A 21,723-nucleotide genomic window follows, 5' to 3' on the forward strand; every position below is an offset into this window, starting at 1 on the left:
CTTTGACGGCCTTGGTTACATTTATTAAACTGTTTACAAACATGAAAACTTCCCAATCAACTGTTGTTGTTATAAACAGCCGCCTGGTGCTTCAGAGCTCATTAACTGTTTAATAATTGTAAACAAAGCCGCCAAATATTGAGAGAAGATGGACAGGTTCGTAAGTGCTTGCGTAACTGCTTTGTGAATCCGGGTCCAGCCTCTTAAAAGATTGTCTCAGAGATCTAATTTATTCTCAAGACAAAAAGAGGGATTGATAAGACGATTTCATTTATTTCATAATTTCCTTCTGGGAACCATTTGGGTTTCGACTAATTTTCATATTGCTCAGTGACCTAATTAAATCATTAGTTAATTTTGTTGTTACTCGTTTATAAACTTGAAATATATCGTTTCTGGGAAATTGAAATTATCAGAGGAATTGCTACAACAGTTTAATGCTGCAAATCGTGTTCCCAGGCAGAAGAAGGTGTATATACACTTGAATCACTGAAAGATTTTCAAAAGATTCAAAAGACTCATAGATTCAAAAAAGAAAAAAATACTTATTACACAATTCAAAATCAGCTGGATGAAAAATTCCGTAACTGTCTGACAGGTTCCAAATGCCTGATGATGATAGGGCTTCTATCGTCCTGGAAACACCCATGGAGAGCTCAACGACCTCGTTCGTGAAGTCTTCACTCTCCTGGTAATAACACATCCGTCCCCATAGATTAGAAATATTTGTTTTAGCTTTTTCGGAGTCTGATCAAATACTCAACGGAATATTCAATTTAATTATACCTTCGGGTCTTGAGAGCTCGAGTTTGTTCATTATTTATTTATATATATATATATATATATATATATATATATATATATATATATATATATATATATATATATATATATATATATATATATTTTGTTTGACGGTGATACTGGATTGGGGAGATGGAACATCCCCCACTGGTGAATAAATTCAGGTGTGAGAAAACACGGACACATGGCAATGTATATAAATCAAAGTGAGCAAATTCGAGCAGAATTACAGAGACAGCACACACGTGCTCTCTCAAGGAGCCACATATGCACACACATGTGGCTGCAAGGGAAGCCACATACGCATTTGGCTCAGGCATACTGGATAAGGAGTGTCCATGTGTGCATACACATGCACACACAGACACACAGGATCATAAACAAGACAATTGGTCAAAATTGTAGGTTGAAGCACATATATATTTCCTGAGTATACCATTTCCTACATCAGATATTATACATGATTTAATTAACGTATTCGAAATACAACCCCATATGGCCGGGGATGAGTTTATAACAGATGTAGGTAAACAAATTTAATTATTCTACATTCTTTAATGACTAGTTCAAATGCAGTAGTTCTGCATAACTATTTTAAATAGGACACTAGCATGCGTTTTGGATAGGTAACTATTTATCCAAAGGAAAATGAGTGGGACTAAACTACGAGAACAGTGGGAATCGAACCATATTTTGAGAGTAAAACGAGAACTCGAGAGGGAGAGACAATGTTTAAACTGAGCATCAGTATAAGACTTAGTAGCCCAATTATATCGATCCTGTAAGTCCAGTAAAGTGAAACGAATAAGGGGGACACTGTTGAGACGTCAGTCATGCAAAGTCTTACAAGAGGATTTAACATAGAACAAAAGAGTCGCGATGTAGAGCATTATTAGATAACTGGTTGTCTGTGCGGACCTGAGAGCCTTGGGGTGCTCTTTTTACTGTGTATATATTCCAGGGTGGCTCTAATGGGTATATGTTCCAGGGTGGCTCTAGTGGGTATATGTTCCAGGGTGGCTCTAGTGGGTATATGTTCCAGGGTGGCTCTAGTGGGTATATGTTCCAGGGTGGCTCTAGTGGGTATATGTTCCAGGGTGGCTCTAGTGGGTATATGTTCCAGGGTGGCTCTAGTGGGTATATGTTCCAGGGTGGCTCTAGTGGGTATATGTTCCAGGGTGGCTCTAGTGGGTATATGTTCCAGGGTGGCTCTAGTGGGTATATGTTCCAGGGTGGCTCTAGTGGGTATATGTTCCAGGGTGGCTCTAGTGGGTATATGTTCCAGGGTGGCTCTAGTGGGTATATGTTCCAGGGTGGCTCTAGTGGGTATATGTTCCAGGGTGGCTCTAGTGGGTATATGTTCCAGGGTGGCTCTAGTGGGTATATGTTCCAGGGTGGCTCTAGTGGGTATATGTTCCAGGGTGGCTCTAGTGGGTATATGTTCCAGGGTGGCTCTAGTGGGTATATGTTCCAGGGTGGCTATAGTGGGAATATGTTCCAGGGTGGCTCTAGTGGGTATATGTTCCAGGGTGGCTCTAGTGGGTATATGTTCCAGGGTGGCTATAGTGGGAATATGTTCCAGGGTGGCTCTAGTGGGTATATGTTCCAGGGTGGCTCTAGTGGGTATATGTTCCAGGGTGGCTCTAGTGGGTATATGTTCCAGCAACCCATCCTCACTATCGACCAACAGCTGATGAGATGGAGTCCAGGGGCTAGATTCACGAAGCAGTTACGCAAGTACTTACGAACGGGTACATCTTTCCTCAATCTTTGACAGCTTTGGTTACCTTTATTAAACAGTTTACAAGCGTGAAAACGTCTAAATCAACTGTTGTTATTGTTACAAACAGCCTCCTGGTGCTTCGGAGCTCATTAAATGGCTGAGTGGACAGCATGCTGGACACGTATTTCGGTGAACCGGAGATCGATCCCCGGCGATGGCGGAAACAAATGGGCAGAGTTTCTTTCACCCTGATGCCCCCTGTTACCTAGCAGTAAATAGGTACCTGGGAGTTAGACAGCTGCTACAGGCTTCTTCCTGTGTGTGTGTGTGTGTGTGTGTGTGTGTGTGTGTGTGTGTGTGTGTGTGTGTGTGTGTGAGGGGGGGGGGGGCGGGGAAAGTTAGTAGTTAGTAACAGTTGATTGATTGACAGTTGAGAGGAGGGCCGAAAGAGCAGAGCTCAACCCCCGGAAGCACAACTAGGTGAAAACTAAGTGAATACACACTCACATATACACACCAGCTCCAAACTCCAAGCAGAACGCACTATTTAATTCCTCATTTACATAAATCCTTCATTAAGTCATGAAGGCTGGCCTTTTTATCACTCGATAAAGTTGTCTCTCAGTAACAGAGAAAAAAGCTAAAACATCACCCCAGATACTGACACTTATCACAACTTAATTGGAAGCGAACTTGAGAGAGATTCCAGTAAAGGATCCCCAGAAAAAATGCTGTAGCAATTAGCATGTATAATCTCCTCATTAGTTTGCCATTGAGACACTTTTTCCCCACTTCATCTTTTTGTTTTATTTCAAGGGCAGAGTTTTGGGTCGGTGAGGAGTGTGATATGGAGCTGATTGCCCGCCAGGGCTCTCGCTTGTTTATGTTTAGCCCAGGCTGTGGTTTAAGGTGATTTTTAGGGTGGGTGGAGATGTGGGTGATGGTAGGGATGGTCTGGTAGGTGGTGTGGGTTGTGGTGGGGGCCCTTACCAGTGTGTGTGTGTGTGTGTAGGGGAGGTGAGGTCTACGGCTGTTTATGCTTCCCTTCTTGTACCTGTTACGTTAGTTATGTTTGAATTATTCTGCTGTACAAATACTTTGTCGAATCCGGTCTTGAAGTTGTGGATGGAGGTGGCTTTCCCAGCTTCTTCTTTCAGTGCATTCCTCGTGTTGACCCCCTCCCCCCCCCCCGTTCAGTGAAGGAGTACTTTCTTACATTCCTTCGGCTCACTTGCCTTTCCAGCTTACACTTGTGTCCTCTCTTTCTACTCTACCTCGGTATGAATAGGGTGTCCTTATCCACCTTGTGCATTCCTCTCTGTATCTTCAATGTCGTGTTCATATTTTCTGTGTTTGTTTTGACCTCTTGGTGATTTGGTTAGTGGTGGTGTGGTGTTTGGAGGCTGACAGTGTGGTGGAGTGGTGTGTGGAGGCTGGCAGTGTGGTGGAGTGGTGTGTGGAGGCTGGCAGTGTGGTGAAGTGGTGTGTGGAGGCTGGCAGTGTGGTGGAGTGGTGTGTGGAGGCTGGCAGTGTTGTGTAGTAGTGTGTGGAGGCTGGAGGTGTTGTGACGATATGGTTGTGTGGTAATCATTGCTGTCATTTGCGGAAAAAAACATTCACTTGGTTTAATATCTTCCTTACACTGAGGCACGAACAACAGAGTTATGTACAGCATGAGCAACCAATCATTGGCTTAGTTAAATCTGAACTGATTAGTGGTTCAAATCTGGTTCTGGTGTTGGAACTGGGGGGATCCCGAGTACAATTTCTATAGCGTGAATGCAAACTTGCGTTAATCAATTTATGTCAAAAATATATGTTTGATTTAGCATGCTGTACACCTGTTTAATTCAGCCATCATTGTAGGGATTTGCATACGTTAATACGAATGAGGTTTCAAAATCTAATTGTAATTAGATGGGTTGGTTTTCAGTATAATACTGAATCAGTCCGGAGGTTGTTTAGCTGTTGTCGGCCATTTTTTTTTTTTTTTTAACTTTGTGTTTTGCCGAGTCGGTTGAGGAAGGTAATGGTGGTGAGGGAGGGATGGTGAATGGTGATAAGGGAGGGGAGAGGGATAGTGAATGGTGGTAAGGGAGGGGAGACGAATAATTTTGAACGCAGCGTATGCTGTATTGTGTGCGCAACTTGTGCTTCATTGCGTACGCAACTTCTGTACCCACGTAATTTGTATTCTAAACTAGTACTATTTTTTGTACTATTTTGTACTATTTTTAATTTCCTTCAAGATTTCCACAATAATCAGTATTTTGCACCTGCAAAATACAAATTATTTTGTATGTGTGTGTATTCACCTAGCTGTACTCACCTAGTTGTGCTTGCAAGGGTTGAGCTACTAGTGTTTGCTACTGTTGTTGAGCTACTTGTACGGCTTGTGTTTGTGGGAAGCTGACCAGGAGGTATAGCCCCTCTATAATTGATTAACTGCTTGATTCTCTATACCACGTCCTGATTGTCCGGGATATATTATGATTCTGATTCCAAATATATTAGGAAATTATCACACTCGAATAATCATGGGCGCCGCTTTTCACTTCTCTACTCGTGAAAATGTATAACTGGTGTTAGAGAAAGGGGAAAAGGGGGCAGGAAGGTGTGAGGATGGAAAAGATTAAGAGAGAATTTTGTTACAGTAAAGCACTTAGTAAAGTTACACTTAAAGCAACATTGACTCCATTTTATCCCATTTTTATTGTGAATCTTTTCAAATTCTACTTCTTTCTCTGTTAAGATCACCAAGTGTCATATTTTAGGAGAAAAAAAACCTGTTGGCTCAGAAAACGAGGAAAAAACCCAGAGAGTAACTCAAGTATTTATTAACATCACCGCAGAGGAAAAATATGGAACGAGCTGAAATTAAAACATGTTTAATGTTACATGTTTCAGTAAAAAAAAATAAAAAAAGTGGCTTCTGGCACAAGGAACGAGGGTGTGTGTGCTATACACACAATATAGAAGGCGATAATTCACCAGAGGACACGCAGTCATGCACTCGCAAGTTACAAGCTCGTTTCCTCTTTCAGAGTGCATCTGCAGTCTACCAGTTCCTGTAATGTCAGCTGAGGACTCAATAGCCCTCCCACCACCACCGAAACTAAGCCTGCCTTCCGCTATTGTCTTCTCAAGACTATTTCATCGGAAAACCTTTTAGCTGAAGAACGATGGTGGGAAATAGTGAAGGGATGGGGGTGGGGTATTGGGAAAGGGGGGGGGGGAAGAGGGGAGGGGATGTTCATTCATGTGGGTAGTCATTAGTGTTCCTTGAGGTGAAGGTATATATAAACTCAGGATATACCTGTCTGGCTGCCTGCCAGATATGGCTGATACCATATCAGACTGACAGGAGTCAGTCTGGTGTTGACAAAGGCTTTAACAAGCCGAAACGTTCACCTCATTTCATATTTCTCTGTGGATTTTCCGCATATATATATATAAATATATATTATATATATATATAATATAATATAATATAATCACTAAGAACTCTTTGACCCGGCCAGGATTCGAACCCATGCCGTCCAGGATAACCCCTAAACGTACACAGTACCTTGACCACCGCCCCAATGATCGTCTTGTTGTATTATATAGACGATATTGTGTACGTTTAGGGGTGATCCTGGACGGCATGGGTTCGAATCCTGGCCTGGTCAATTAGAGTTCTTAGTTATACAATCTCAGCTACGTGGGAGAAAAGTGGTCAACATTATACTCATCAACGCTGAAGAGATAAAGATGTGCGTCAAATTCAATTTCTTTATTATGCACCCCATACCCATTCCGTGGGCGGCGGTGTAAGGGATTACAGAGGCACATAATCGGTTCAGGAACTGAACCCTCTAGTTTGTTGTGGTAGGGAAATTGCACTTAATCACAAGATAGGAAGCACTCGGTTAATAACGAAATGAAGGTAAGGGTGGAAAAGGGGCCAGTCGGCGATCGTTGAAGGATACAAGGGAAGGCGGGGGGGGGGGGGGCAAAGGGGCCTGTGATGGGCTTAAATTGCCAGCTTAATCACGCCCGGAGATAAATGACCTGCGGGACGCTCATCAGGGGGAGGAGGAGCTGAGCGGACAGCCACTGTGACACTTTGGCTATCTGCACTTAGCCCACCATCTTTAGAGAGCCCGGGCGTAGGAAGATAGCACAATGGGGTGTGATTACTGTTGCTTGGGCACTGTGTGTGTGTGTGTGTGTGTGTGTGTGTGTGTGTGTGTGTGTGTGTGTGTGTACTCACCGAGTTGTGCTTGCTGGGGGTTGAGCTTTGGCTCTCTGGTCCCTCCTCTCAACTGTCAATCAACTGGTGTATAGATTCCTGAGCCTGCTGGGCTCAATTAACATTTGAAACTGTGTATGGAGTCAACCTCCACCACATCACTTCCTAATTCAATCCATTTGTCAACTACTTTGACACTAAATTTTTTTTTATAATGTCTTTATGGCTCATTTGGGCACTCAGGTTCCACCTGTGTCCCCTAGTGAGTGTACCCTTGTGTTAAATAGTGTCTTTATCTACTCTATCAATTCCTTTGAGAATCTTGTGTGTGGTGATCATGTTCTCCTCTAACTCTTCTGTCTTTCAGCAATGTGAGGTTTAAATTCCGTAGTTTCCGTAGAAGGCGAATTCGCGCAATGACATCACATTGCCTGGTCCGGTTACTGTGCTGACCATACAAATACCTATTATTACAAAACTTGTTATAACTTTTAGTACTGCAGCTTTCAGGTCTCTGGGCATTTCTTAGTTCTTCCGAAGGCTATATACCATGTTCTTGACGGATAATTAGATGTTGACGGTTTTCTTGATACTCTCCAACCACTTGGGCTGGATGGTAGAGCGACGGTCTCGCTTCATGGAGGTCGGCGTTTACTCCCCGACCGTCTACAAATGGTTTGGCACCATTCTTCCCCTCCCCCCCCCCATTCCCATCCCAAATCCTTATTCTGACCCCTTCCCAGTGCTATATAGTCGTAATGGCTTGGCGCTTTCTCCCTGATAATTCCTCCCTCCCTCCAGTCCTTTTTTTGTGTGTGAGTGAGGTGGAAAATTTCCTTTCTTTCGATGTGTATTGAAATTGAGGGCTGCTGTCTCTAGTTTTTATCCTTATATGTTGTATTTATCTGAATTAAAATCCAGTTGTAATTTTTCTGAGCATCTCTTAAGAGACCATTTATAGGTCTTTCTTAATATATTACGGGTCTCCTCGGTTCTAACTCTTCTGATTTATTTTGTATTATATGAAATCAATGATAAAAATTAATTTATATCCTCGTATAGGGAAATGACATGACTAGGGCCCATGCTGTTATTAGTTTTATGTATCTTACAGCACTGCAATCATTACTTCTCTTCATGCCAGTAACTTCACTCACTGTGTGACACTCTACTTCCTTCCTGAAAGGCATTCTGTCACCCATCTGCACCCTATTTCCCGATTCACCAGCCGGCTCCTCTAGTTAGAATACGAGTCTTGCGAAGAACAGTTTCTCTTTTACAATAAAGATGTAGGCAGCATTACCCCGGTCTCCTCTTTGATTCTTTTTATCCTGTAGCAATACTCCAATCAGCTGGTTAAGCAGCTGTTCCGTAATTGAATCGAATTTGCTGTTTTGCAGTTTTTTTTTAACTATTCAGTGATCATATATACCACAGATATGGTCATTCGGTTACTTTGCTAACTTTTGTATATATATACATTTTCGTTTGTTAAGATGTTAAGATAGGGGTAAGAGATCTGATAGAATAGTGCAGTGAATTATTAAACACTTAACTTCAAATGTATTTGAAGAGCTTTTTACAGTTCTTAATTGAAATGTTAATCAGCTTTTCTCATCTTTCTTACGTAGACTAGATTAGAGATCTTTTCCACTAATTGCAAATTAGTTCATTAAAAACTTAAGAACAGGTGACACTCCTGTCGTGAATGGAGCAGGTGAGTGAAATGTTGATATAATGACAAACTACAATGCTAATCAGTATTTATTTATATATTTTTCTTCTGCCAACATAGGCAGTGGTGCGCAATCCTCACAACCACTGTCTCAAGCTCCTTGCAGGGATTAGGGGGGAGGGGGAGAATGGTAATTAGTGACACCACTATCAGTGGCCCTCGTCTATCTTCGGTCTTGCATATTGACACCAGATTACACGTGTTCGATATATCTGCCTATCCCCACCCCCTCCTTTATCCTCTATCCTCATATCTAGTTAGGAGTTACAAACTAAAGCCAGGCCCTTCTCAACGCCACTGCTGCCTCTTCTGGTATCTACAGTGATTCTTGACTGTAGAAGGCTTAATTTTAATATCATCTAAATATTAATTCTAGGTGCTGGGAATTTATTAGGATTTTCTTCGTGCCTATTATGTTGTATTTTGAAGGTTTTGGTAGGGTGTAGATGAGGCAAGGACGAGTGGGCAAGAATGGGTAAGAAATAGTTGGATGCTGGAAAGTTCAGTGAATAGGCGAGGGGCTCTTAGCAGGAGGCTGGAAGGCGAAAAAATAGGAGAGGGGCTGAAAGTGTCAGGGAGGGGAAGGAGGGAGGTGAAAATCGCTTAAAACCATCCTTTTGCTCAATTTTCTCTTTATAATTACATTACTTCGCAGTATCCCCGAGGACGTGTACTGAATTCCCTCGCTGCCGGCCGTGAAGAGACGATTAACATTCTCAATAAATGAAATACGCTCCTTTGTAATTTTAGAATAGCCATAATGCCCTTCTGTAGACCTTCACAGACCACAGAATTAGTAATATTTTATTCCCTCTGGGAATTAGTAACCACGGTAGCGTAGACATAACGTTTCATAATTTTTGCCCGTTAAGTAGGCGAAGACATTAACTACTTGACAAGGATATGCTCCTTGTCCAGTGGCTAGAGTGACTGAATCCTCTCTTGCAGGCCTTAGTTCGATTCTACTAATATCCAAGTGATTGAAATGTTTTTAACAAAAAGACATCTGTGCCAGTAAACTTTCTTCCCCCTGGGACCCAACTTCCACAACTGGGAGAGCTCCAGCGCCGGGGGTTACCAGCTCCCTTCTTCCAGTGCATTTACCGATGGAATGAAGAGGATTGACGAGGGTCGTCTTGGGGCCTACTCAAGACCCTGAAACCTCCTCCCTCCTGGCCATTTGGTCTTGACACATCCTTCGTCACCAGCTTCCAGTAAATTATGTCGACGAGTGTCCCTCCCCCCTTCCTTCCTCCCCCCTCCCTTATTCCTCTCTCTCTTCCGTTCCTTCCTTTTTTTTAAGCTTGATCGCTCTACCTCCCATATCTGTATTTCCTACCTTCCTACTTAGCCATCTGCCATCTTTCCCTACTGCTTCCCCCTTCCTTCCCTCTGTGCTGCTGGAAAAGATGGAAAGGCGAGCCTCACGCCTCATCAACCCCAATCTCGAAAATGGTGTTTACTTACAATTTATGATCATTGTTTGGCGTAGATTCTCTGATGATGGGGGGTGAGCGCCTCTTAAAAAGTCTACTTTAGTTCCTACCCTTTCTTCCCCCCCCCCTCCCCTCTCTCTCTCTCTCTCTCTCTCTCTCTCTCTCTCTCTCTCTCTCTCTCTCTCTCTCTCTCTGCCCTCCCGTCCCACCTCGCTGTCCCCTCCTTCTCTCCCTTCTTCTCTGTGAGCCGACGCGCGTATGTTTTTTGTTAGTTTTTCTGCTGGATAAATGAGAATGACCAGAGAAAAGAAGCAAATATTTTGTGTTTCAGTTCTAGTTCTTGGCTGTGATAGTGGGCGTTCTCCCTTAGTTGTGGCAGTGGGGCTTTCCCTGGACTTTGCGTTCAAATTGGTTATGGCAGTGAGTCTTTCCCGTAGTTATGGTAGCGGGCGTGTTCTCCCTGGCTATGACAAGAAGCGTTTCCTATTGTTGTAGCAGCGGCCACTCTCTCTGGCCGTTGCCATGAGAGTTTTATCTGCCTGTGGGTTTTCTGCCTTGCGGTGCCAGTGTATTCACCTAATTGTACTCGCCTGATTGTGCATGCGGGAGTTGAGCTCTGGCTCTTTGGTCCAGTCTTTCAATCGTCAATCAACAGATGTACAGGTTCCTGAGCCTATTGGGCTCTATCATATCTACACTTGAAACTGTGTATGGAGTCAGCCTCCACCACATCACTTCCTAATGCATTCCCTTTGTCAACCACTCTGACTCTAAAAAAAAGTTCTTTCTATTATCTCTGTGGCTCATTTGGTCACTCAGTTTCCACCTGTGTCCCCTAGTGCGTGTGCCCCTTGTGTTAAATAGCCTGTCTTTATCTATCCTATCAATTCCCTTGAGAATCTTGAATGTGGTGATCATGTCCCCCTAACTCTTTTGTCTTCCAGCGAACTGAGGTTTAATTCCCGTAGCCTCTCCTCGTAGCTCATACCTCTCAGCTCGGGTACTAATCTGGTGGCAAACCTTTGAACCTTTTCCAGTTTAGTCTTATCCCTGACTAGATATGGACTCCATGCTGGGGCTGCATACTCCAGGATTGGCCTGGCATATGTGGTATACAAAGTTATGAATGATTCCTTACACAAGTTTCTGAATGCCGTTCTTATGTTGGCCAGCCAGGCATATGCCGCTGATGTTATCCTCTTGATATGGGCTGCAGGGGACAGGTCTGGCGTGATGTCAACCACCAAGTCTTTTTATCTATCTGACTCATGAAGAATTTCATGTCCCAGATGATACCTAGTATCTGGCCTCCTGCTGCCTACGCCTATCTGCATTACATTACATTTGCTTGGGTTAATATCTAATAACCCTTTGTTCGACCATTCCTTCCGATTGTCCAGGTCTTTTTGAAGCCTTAAGCATTCCTCTTCTGCCTTAACTCTTCTCATAATTTTGGCATCGTCAGCAAACATTGAGAGAAGTGAATCTATACCCTCCGGTAGATCATTTACATATATCAGAAACAAGATAGGACCGAGTACAGAGCCCTGTGGGACTCCACTGGTGACTTCACGCCAATCTGAGGTCTCACCCCTTACCGTAACTCTCTGCTTCCTATTGCTTAGGTACTCCCTTATTCACTGGAGCGCCTTACCAGCTACACCTGCCTGTCTCTCCAGCTTATGTACCAGCCTCACACGCGGTACTGTGTCAAAGGCTTTCCGACAATCCAAGAAAATGCAGTCCGCCCAGCCTTCTCTTTCTTGCTTAATCTTTGTCACCTAGCCGTAGAATTCTATTAAGCCAGCCAGGCAAGATTTACCCTCCCTGAATCCATGTGAGCGATTTGTCACGAAGTCCCTACTCTCCAGATGTGTTACTAGCTTTTGTCTCACGATCTTCTCCATCACCTTGCATGGTATACAAGTCAAGGACAGTGGCCTGTAGTTCAGTGCCTCTTGCCTGTCGCTCTTTTTGTATCTTGGGACCACATTCGCCGTCTTCCATATTTCTGGTAGTGTGTGTTCGTCTCATTTGCGAAAGTCCTCCTTGGCTATGAGAGTAGGCCTTGTTACGATAGTAAGCTCTATCACAACACTGCTCAATCATCCACATCTTCAACCAGCATGCAGGGAAGCGTATGGTTACAAAATTTACTGTAGGATGTATATACCTGTGGACTGAGGTTGTGAGCTCGTCAAGTTCGTATTTACACATACTGGTGCCTGGCATAACAGTAACTTCATATCAGAGGACAATAGTGTATAGGTCACATGACCAATACAGTATTGCAATGGGAGGGGGATGATATCCCCCTGATATATGACACCATGGGATTGGACGGCAGCTCGTCCCTTGCCGTCCTCACGCCATGCGGTAACCATGACTACCGGGTACCATGGTTAATATTGGTTCTCTGCTGTCATTGGTGCCTGCGTTGGGCTTCAGTGCACGCAGAATCCAGACGAGAACACAAAGAAATCAAATTAACTGCTGTATCAATCAAAAGATCGCATCATTTTTATTGCAAGTTGAGGAATATATATATATATATATATATATATATATATATATATATATATATATATATATATATTATAATATCATATACACCCCTCGTCAGCTGCTGCTTTATGACTGCAAGTATATATGATTGTACCGAAAGCAAGACGAGTTCATCACCGCTAAAATAATTGGTCTTTACTGCTTTAGGGAGTCGATGGCATTTTCGATTGACGGCTGGTGAGCGGGAAGATTGATAGAAGCAGGCAGGCAGGCAGGTAAGGGTCAGGCAGACACAGAAAAGCAGGCAGGCAGGCAGACAGGCAGGCAGGCAGACAGGCAGGCAGGCAGACGGACACTGTCAACAAAAATATACTCCGCGTTCCTTGCTTCAAAGAGCAGGGATCGTGCGGGTTGGGACAATATTTTCCCGCCGTCTCGACGCATTCATCATCTCGCCTAAAACTGCAACCAGCAAGCGCCTCGTCGAGTTTTCACCATACTGTTGCACCAACCTGGAGAGAGTCGTGATGCTGCAGACCCCCTTGGCATACGTCCCACTGTGTAGCTCAAGCAGCGTAATTGTGTCACTTTAAGCTTGTGGGAATACCTCGCTTTGCAACACCGAGTGGAGTACACTTTACCTGAATTTCCGTGCAACACGAAAGCAGTCGTTTTAACAGTTATTATTATCAGAGAAACGAATAATGTTTTAGAAAATGTTTTATTTTTAAGGAGTGTAATGTTTATCAGATTTCTATACATTTTGCTTTTATTATGAACGTTGTATGAACAAGGACATTTATGATGAATGATATTGCAAGCAAAAGCGTTCTTTTGGGGATGAGAGGCTTCACGAGGAGAGGCTTCACGAGGAGGGGCTTCACGAGGAGGGGCTTCACGAGGAGGGGCTTCACGAGGAGGGGCTTCACGAGGAGGGGCTTCACGAGGAGGGGCTTCACGAGGAGAGGCTTCACGAGGAGAGGCTTCACGAGGAGAGGCTTCACGAGGAGAGGCTTCACGAGGAGAGGCTTCACGAGGAGAGGCTTCACGAGGAGGGGCTTCACGAGGAGAGGCTTCACGAGGAGAGGCTTCACGAGGAGAGGCTTCACGAGGAGAGGCTTCACGAGGAGGGGCTTCACGAGGAGGGGCTTCACGAGGAGGGGCTTCACGAGGAGAGGCTTCACGTAGAGAGGCTTCACGAGGAGAGGCTTCACGAGGAGAGGCGACAGAGCCCAGCATCTCTATGAGTGACTCTATTTGTGTGGTGTTGAGATAACAATAAATATTTATGTACATTCGGAAGAGGAAGATGATAAGGGCGAGGAGCCGGCAAGTGGAAGAGAGGAGATGGGAAAAGGAGGACAAGAGAGGATAGGCCATAAAGAGGACTAGGAAAAAGCGGAACGGAGAAGAGAGGAAAATAACCAGGAATAAATGGACTAAGAAAAAGTGAGAGAAAGAAGGTGAGTGAGAAAGAATGAAAATCACCAAGGGTAAGAGGAAAACGCGAAAATAATTAGCTAAAATGAGTAGAAGAACACGAAAGGACAAATTAGTGGAAGGAAAAACTAGGAAAAACCAGAAACAAGGAGCAGGCAAAGACGAAGAACAAAGAAGGGGTAAATGAACAAATTAGGAAATTAACGATGAAGTGGAGACGCAGAACGAAAATAACACGAGGAGGAGGATGGGAAAAGGGAAAGACTAATTGCTGGAGAAGGAAAAAAAAATGGAGCATCGTCTTCCAGGTCCGAACGGATACGGCGAGAAACGGAAGGAGGAGGAGGAGGAGGAGGAAAAGCCAAGATGAGAAGCAAGAAACAGACAGGCAAGGGGAAAGTCAATGTTGGCTACATGGGAAGGACACAGGATACATGGAAAGTACACAGGCAACCTAATAAAAAAAGGAAGCAGGCTACATGGGCTTTCACTGCAGAAGAATCCTCTGATAAATCATATTACCAAATCAATGCAATAAATAAGTTTAAGAGCTTTCTTTATCACTAGTAAATTTGTTAAAGCTCAACAGTTTATGTTCATTTTTTTTGTATATAAAATATAGATTTATTTCAAAATATAGTTTACACAATGTGGTGCCAGTATGTGGACTTTAATGCACCAAGAAGAGGAACAGGGAGAGAGTAAAAGAATGAGAAACAAAAGATTGAACACAGGCAGTTTAATTGATGATAATGAAATGCATGTCGATAAAGAGGAGACGAGAGACGACGGAGAGAAAGAGGCGAGAGAGAAAAAAATAATGTTGATGGGACTGGAAGGCCTTGATAAGAGGAGACAGGGAAGATAGGAAGAGGAGAGGGAGCTAGAGAATAGGTGATAGTGGGGGGGGGGGGGCGTAGGTAAGAATAATTTAGCGGAATGTTGCGAAGTGCAGAATATGGGAGGGGGGGGGGGGAGGATGATGAACCGAAGAGGAGAGGATGGATATTACAATGATGAGAAATTTATGAAATGTGACATGAAAATAAAAGAGTGAAACAGAGACTGACAGAGAGAAGGAAAGGAAGAGAGGGAGACAGGGGGGGCTGGGGAAGGAGATAGCAAAATAGGATTAAACTCAACATCAAAGGTGCCGGCCCAGCAATGTAAATAAAAAAGGTGTAAGGGAATGCGGAACGGAAAGAGAGAGGAACCAGAGCAGAGAAATAAAGCAGAGGAACGGGCGAAGGGACAGGACGAGATGAGCAGAACGGAAGATAAAAATGTGGGAAGGGGAATGAGTACATGCGAAAAGGGAAAGGAGAATAGTGGGGATTGTAGAGAACGAGAACTGTAAGAGAAAGGGAAGAATGCAAAGATGGGGAGGAAAGGGAGAGGTAAATGAGAGTAAGCCACGGAGAAAGGGTGCAAGAAGGAAACAGGCAAGAAAGGGATAATGGTCCCCGCCTGCTCGCAGCTACTTTGATTGCTTCAAAGGAAAGAATTTAAACCTAATCTGGAGCGAGTTTAAACAATGGCTGGAAAATTGTTCATAGAAAACCAAGGGAAGTGTTTTCCTGCCCGAGAGAGAGAGAGAGAGAGAGAGAGAGAGAGAGAGAGGATGAGAATTACATTTTTCCATTCTGTCTTATCTCTTTCAGCTATTACAGTTCTGCTTGTTAGTTTCAGTCGTTTCAGGCGACTTGAACCTTTAACTGGGCTGTCTCTAGCATCAAGCCTGAACCCCCAATATTTCAACTCGCTTCTTAATAACCTCTCGATCGTTTGATGGTTACTTATATTTGTCCTGGTTTATTTATCCTATCATTCCCTATTCCTCATTCATTTCCTTTCTCTCAATTTTGTTTCATCTCGCCACTATACCTTTATACATACTATCCTTCATTATTTCGATATTCCTCCTTTTCCAGAATCTACCCCTTTTGTCCCCCTCCCTTTTCATTTTTTTTCAATCATCTTTCCTCCCTCCCTTTTCCCTCATCTTCCTTCCCTCTTCCTGATCTTCCTCCTCTCACTTTTTCCCTATCCTCCTTCCCTCTCCCTTTCCTAATCATCGTTCCCTAACCCCAGCCCCCGTCCCTCCCCCTGCGTCCTGTCCCTTTCCCTCCCTTCTGTCCCTTTCCTCCGTCTATTCCAGCTGATGCTCTAACAAGGATCTAATTATTAGTATTTCTGCGTTTATCTTGATTCACTAACCATACGGACATAAAATTTAATTGGTACAGGGTATTATAACTATTATATTATATTAGATTACCGGCAAAATTGAGGCTTCTCGTGCTACGGCAAGCTTAGCCATTTTCGTGAAATGAATGGGTCGAAATGGGTAGTGTTTCTTGTGGTGGTGTGAAGAGTGGTGGTGTTGGTGGTGGTGTAATGGGCGGTGTTGCTGGTGGTGTAATGGGTGGGGTTGCTGGTGGTGGTATAATGGGTGGTGGTGTTGGTGGTGTAATGGGTGGTGTTGCTGGTGGTGGTGTAATAGGTGGTGCAAGGGGGGTGGTGGTGGTGTTGGTGGTGTTGGTGGTAGTGTAATGGGTGGTGTAAGGGGGGTGGTGGTGGTGGTGGTGTAATGGGTGGTGTTGCTGGTGGTGTTGTAGTGGGTGGGGATATTAGAGGTGTAATAGATGGTGGTGTTGGTGGTGGAGTAAATGGTTGTGTTGCTGGTGGTGTAATGGGTAGCATCATTGGTGGTTTAATGGATGGCATTGCTGAAAATGAAATAGGTGGAATCACATATTGTGTAATTGGTGACGTCACTCCTACGTCACGGACACAAATGAGCTTAAACCAATATTTTATGTGTACAAGAACACAATAGTTAGCTAATCTTATTTAACCTAACCTTATTTTCCCAAACCTTATTTTCCCAAACCTTATTTTCCCAAACCTTATTTTCCCAAACCTTATTTTCCCTAACCTCTACTATACTTGACCTTACCTTACCTCTCCTTTCCTTACCCTTACTGTACCAACCAACTGTACCTTACCTATACTACTCTAACCTACATATTTTTTTACCGTAAAGTCATAATCAAACATGACCTTAACTCACCAAATCAAATCTAACCCATGATAATATCCTTGAAGCAGGGAGATGGAATCGAACCCCGCCACCTAGGTTATCCCAGACACACGCATTACCCGTTTAGCCAGGATGTGCTACATCGACTGGCAGAGACCCACCCTGCTCCAAGGATTTTTTTTAACAATCTTAAATATAAGTATTTTTCCAAAGCCAAAATATAGAATTTGATATGGAAGAAATTTTGTCAGGTATATATATAGTTCAGGTAAATAACATATAAAATATAAGTGTCCCTCGTCTCCCCATTAACTCATCCATACTCATCTCTTACCCATAATCCTCGTGCGCTCTCTTCGCTCTGTCCCCATTACTTGCTTACTCACTTCCTCACAACGAGGTGCTGGGAGTCCTTTTTATGAGGTCTATAACATGAATCAAGTCAGCAGTGAAGTGCAGGGTGTCCTGGATGTTGTTGTCGTTGTTGTTTCTGCTGTCGTTGTTGTTTTTGTTCGTTTCGTTGTTTTCATTGTTATTCTGTTAGTGCTCCTGCTGCTGCTTTTGTCGGTATTGTCATTGTTGGGTTCTGTCGTTGTTGTCTTTGTTGGTGGTGGTTCTGTCGTTGTTGTCATTGTTGGTGGTGGTTCTGTCGTTGCTGTCTTTGTTGGTGGTGGTTCTGTCGTTGCTGTCTTTGTTGGTGGTGGTTCTGTCGTTGTCTTTGTTGGTGGTGGTTCTGTCGTTGTCTTTGTTGGTGGTGGTTCTGTCGTTGTCTTTGTTGGTGGTGGTTCTGTCGTTGTTGTCATTGTTGGTGGTGGTTCTGTCGTTGTTTTCATTGTTGGTGGTGGTTCTGTCGTTGCTGTCATTGTTGGTGGTGGTTCTGTCGTTGTTGTCATTGTTGGTGGTGGTTCTGTCGTTGTTGTCTTTATTGGTGGTGGTTCTGTCGTTGTTTTCATTGTTGGTGGTGGTTCTGTCGTTGTTGTCATTGTTGGTGGTGGTTCTGTCGGTTTTCATTGTTGGTGGTGGTTCTGTCTTTGCTGTCATTGATGGTGGTGGTTCTGTCATTGTTGTCATTGTTGGTGGTGGTTCTGTCGTTGCTGTCATTGTTGGTGTGGTTCTGTCGTTGCTGTCATTGTTGGTGGTGGTTCTGTCGTTGCTGTCATTGTTGGTGGTGGTTCTGTCGTTGTTGTCATTGTTGGTGGTGATTCTGTCGTTGTTGTCATTGTTGGTGGTGGTTCTGTCGTTGTTGTCTTTGTTGGTGGTGGTTCTGTCGTTGTTGTCATTGTTGGTGGTGGTTCTGTCGTTGTTTTCATTGTTGGTGGTGGTTCTGTCTTTGCTGTCATTGATGGTGGTGGTTGTGTCATTGTTGTCATTGTTGGTGGTGGTTCTGTCGTTGTTTTCATTGTTGGTGGTGGTTCTGTCTTTGCTGTCATTGATGGTGGTGGTTCTGTCATTGTTGTCATTGTTGGTGGTGGTTCTGTCTTTGCTGTCATTGATGGTGGTGGTTCTGTCATTGTTTTCATTGTTGGTGGTGGTTCTGTCGTTGTTGTCATTGTTGGTGGTGGTTCTGTCGTTGTTGTCATTGTTGGTGGTGGTTCTGTCGTTGTTGTCATTGTTGGTGGTGGTTCTGTCGTTGTTGTCATTGTTGGTGGTGGTTCTGTCGTTGTTGTCTTTGTTGGTGGTGGTTCTGTCGTTGTTGTCGTTGTTGGTGGTGGTTCTGTCGTTGTTGTCGTTGTTGGTGGTGGTTCTGTCGTTGTTGTCATTGTTGGTGGTGGTTCTGTCGTTGTTTTCATTGTTGGTGGTGGTTCTGTCGTTGCTGTCATTGTTGGTGGTGGTTCTGTCGTTGTTGTCATTGTTGGTGGTGGTTCTGTCGTTGTTGTCATTGTTGGTGGTGGTTCTGTCGTTGTTGTCTTTATTGGTGGTGGTTCTGTCGTTGTTTTCATTGTTGGTGGTGGTTCTGTCGTTGTTGTCATTGTTGGTGGTGGTTCTGTCGGTTTTCATTGTTGGTGGTGGTTCTGTCTTTGCTGTCATTGATGGTGGTGGTTCTGTCGTTGTTGTCATTGTTGGTGGTGGTTCTGTCGTTGTTGTCATTGTTGGTGGTGGTTCTGTCGTTGTTGTCATTGTTGGTGGTGGTTCTGTCGTTGTTTTCATTGTTGGTGGTGGTTCTGTCGTTGCTGTCATTGTTGGTGGTGGTTCTGTCGTTGCTGTCATTGATGGTGGTGGTTCTGTCATTGTTGTCATTGTTGGTGGTGGTTCTGTCATTGCTGTCATTGATGGTGGTGGTTCTGTCTTTGCTGTCATTGATGGTGGTGGTTCTGTCATTGTTGTCATTGTTGGTGGTGGTTCTGTCGTTGTTGTCATTGTTGGTGGTGGTTCTGTCGTTGTTTTCATTGTTGGTGGTGGTTCTGTCGTTGTTGTCATTGTTGGTGGTGGTTCTGTCGGTTTTCATTGTTGGTGGTGGTTCTGTCTTTGCTGTCATTGATGGTGGTGGTTCTGTCATTGTTGTCATTGTTGGTGGTGGTTCTGTCATTGTTGTCATTGTTGGTGGTGGTTCTGTCTTTGCTGTCATTGATGCTGCTGCAGTTCTTATTATTTTCTGATTACCCAATTATTTATGTTTATGACTTCTCTGGATACTTTGTATTATTGTGTGTTACTATTGTAGTTGTTGATTTTGCGACCGATCATGTTGCAATTGCTCCTGTTTCTGTCTGCTACTGAAATGGCTGTAGATGCTAATGTTGATGTCTTTAGTGCCACCAACACGGTTGCACTATCTGATGCCATGAGATGCGTGGTGCCATAGGAAACGCTGAGAGGCACTAGCACTAGTGACATTGTCCGCCTGGTGCCATGTGAGGTGCGTGGTGCCATAGGAACCACTGAGAGGCACTAACACAAGTGCCATTGTCCACCTGGTGCAATGTGAGGTGCGTGGTGCCATAGGAACTACTGAGAGGCACTAGCACTAGTGACACTGTCCGCCTGGTGCCATGTGAGGTGCGTGGTGCCATAGGAAACGCTAAGAGGCACTAACACTAGTGACATTGTCCGCCTGGTGCCATGTGAGGTGCGTGGTGCCATAGGAACTACTGAGAGGCACTAGCACTAGTGACACTGTCCGCCTGGTGCCATGTGAGGTGCGTGGTGCCATAGGAACCACTGAGAGGCACTAGCACTAGTGACATTGTCCACCTGGTGCCATGTGAGGTGCGTGGTGCCATAGGAACTATTGAGAGGCACTAACACTAGTGACATTGTCCGCCTGGTGCCATGTGAGGTGCGTGGTGCCATAGGAACTATTGAGAGGCACTAGCACTAGTGCCATTGTTCGCCTGGTGCCATGTGAGGTGCGTGGTGCCATAGGAACCACTGAGAGGCACTAGCACTAGTGACATTGTCCACCTGGCGCCATGTGAGGTGCGTGGTGCCATAGGAACCACTGAGAGGCACTAACACAAGTGCCATTGTCTGCCTGGCGCCATGTGAGGTGCGTGGTGCCATAGGAACCACTGAGAGGCACTAACACAAGTGCCATTGTCCGCCTGGCGCCATGTGAGGTGCGTGGTGCCATAGGAACCACTGAGAGGCACTAACACAAGTGCCATTGTCCGCCTGGCGCCATGTGAGGTGCGTGGTGCCATAGGAACCACTGAGAGGCACTAGCACTAGTGACATTGTCCGCCTGGTGCAATGTGAGGTGCGTGGTGCCATAGGAACTACTGAGAGGCACTAGCACTAGTGACATTGTCCGCCTGGTGCCATGTGAGGTGCGTGGTGCCATAGGAACCACTGAGAAGTTCTAACACAAGTGCCATTGTCCGCCTGGCGCCATGTGAGGTGCGTGGTGCCATAGGAACCACTGAGAGGCACTAACACAAGTGCCATTGTCCGCCTGGCGCCATGTGAGGTACTTGGTGCCATAGTAACCAGACTGACCTTCGTAAAGGGATGTGGAATATTTTCATCCTTCTTAATTCTACGTCTTGTCTGTTCTCGATTCATTTTGCCTCCTTCACTTTCCTCTTCTCGTTTACCTTTTCCTTTTCGCTCTTCCTTCTCTTCTTTCTCTCCTCCTTTGGCCTCCCTGCTTTTCTCTCTGAAATTATCTCTTCTCTCCGAATAATGACCATCCAATGGAGTGCGTTCGAGTGGGTTATTGATGATAAAGTTGTTATTGAGAGACTCGATGAGTTATTCCTTTCAGTGGGCGGCTGTGAGATGTTTTCTTTTATCGGTATGCTCCCTATAGTCCCTCTTAATATCTTTATCTGTGTTTATTTTTCATTTCTCTCTCTGTCTCTCTGTGTGTCTCTCTCTCTCTCTCTCTCTCTCTCCCTCTCTCCCTCTCTTATCACACCTTGCCCCCCCCCTCCTTGTCTGGTAATGTTACCTGTTATTCACCTAAACCCACAGGTAAATTACCTCTTTGTATCCATCAAAGTGCTTCGCCTCCTTGCCCTTTAATTTTTACCTTTTTCTCCCTTCCTGTGCTTTCACTTTCCCACTCAATTGCACCCGTGTTTTACCTCTCCCCTCCCACCACGCTTTTCCCATCCCTCCCCTTTACTACGTTCCTCTCCTACCACGTTCCCTTGTGAGTCCTTAGCTCAATAGGGTCAACTTAGGGGCTAAAAATGGGCAGCCATTTGCGATACGACACTCTTTTTTTTTTTTTACCTGCGTTTCGTCGTGGTCCTGTGCTTGTCTTCTTTGTTTTTTGTCTTTTTTTTCCTCATTCTCTGTCCTGATCTATCCCATCACACACACACACACACACACACACACACACACACACACACACAC

At 44.4% G+C, this 21,723-nt stretch overlaps 3 protein-coding genes across 3 annotated transcripts; 2 read left to right on the forward strand and 1 right to left on the reverse strand.

The window, feature by feature from the left end:
* The first annotated feature begins 1,783 nt into the window (after window positions 1–1,783).
* Window positions 1,784–2,578, forward strand: LOC123750900 (loricrin-like). Its single transcript, XM_045732999.2, has one exon. The coding sequence runs from the start codon at window positions 1,784–1,786 to the stop codon at window positions 2,576–2,578; it is 795 nt and encodes a 264-aa protein (XP_045588955.2).
* Window positions 2,579–12,262: 9,684 nt separating this feature from the next.
* LOC138365278 (golgin subfamily A member 6-like protein 4) lies at window positions 12,263–13,684 on the forward strand. The gene is made up of 2 exons (XM_069325557.1): window positions 12,263–12,325; window positions 13,259–13,684. The coding sequence occupies exons 1-2, from the start codon at window positions 12,263–12,265 to the stop codon at window positions 13,682–13,684; spliced, it is 489 nt and encodes a 162-aa protein (XP_069181658.1).
* Window positions 13,685–17,493: 3,809 nt separating this feature from the next.
* LOC138365279 (uncharacterized protein DDB_G0287625-like) lies at window positions 17,494–19,239 on the reverse strand. The gene has a single exon (XM_069325558.1). It carries the CDS (start codon window positions 19,237–19,239, stop codon window positions 17,494–17,496), a length of 1,746 nt encoding a protein of 581 aa, XP_069181659.1.
* Window positions 19,240–21,723: the final 2,484 nt, after the last annotated feature.

This window comes from Procambarus clarkii, chromosome 16, assembly GCF_040958095.1.
Source record: "Procambarus clarkii isolate CNS0578487 chromosome 16, FALCON_Pclarkii_2.0, whole genome shotgun sequence".
Lineage (NCBI taxonomy): Eukaryota > Metazoa > Arthropoda > Malacostraca > Decapoda > Cambaridae > Procambarus > Procambarus clarkii.

What these genes read in the sequence shown, in the direction of transcription:
- LOC138365278 (XM_069325557.1), top strand. Translation starts at nt 12,263, where the DNA reads ATGGGATTGGACGGCAGCTCGTCCCTTGCCGTCCTCACGCCATGCGGT. An exon ending in GCGGTAACCATGACTACCGG is followed by an intron (nt 12,326 to 13,258) that starts GTACCATGGTTA and finishes TGATATTGCAAG; the next exon opens with CAAAAGCGTTCTTTTGGGGA.
- LOC123750900 (XM_045732999.2), top strand. Translation starts at nt 1,784, where the DNA reads ATGTTCCAGGGTGGCTCTAGTGGGTATATGTTCCAGGGTGGCTCTAGT.
- LOC138365279 (XM_069325558.1), bottom strand. Translation starts at nt 19,239, where the DNA reads ATGACAGAACCACCACCATCAATGACAGCAAAGACAGAACCACCACCA.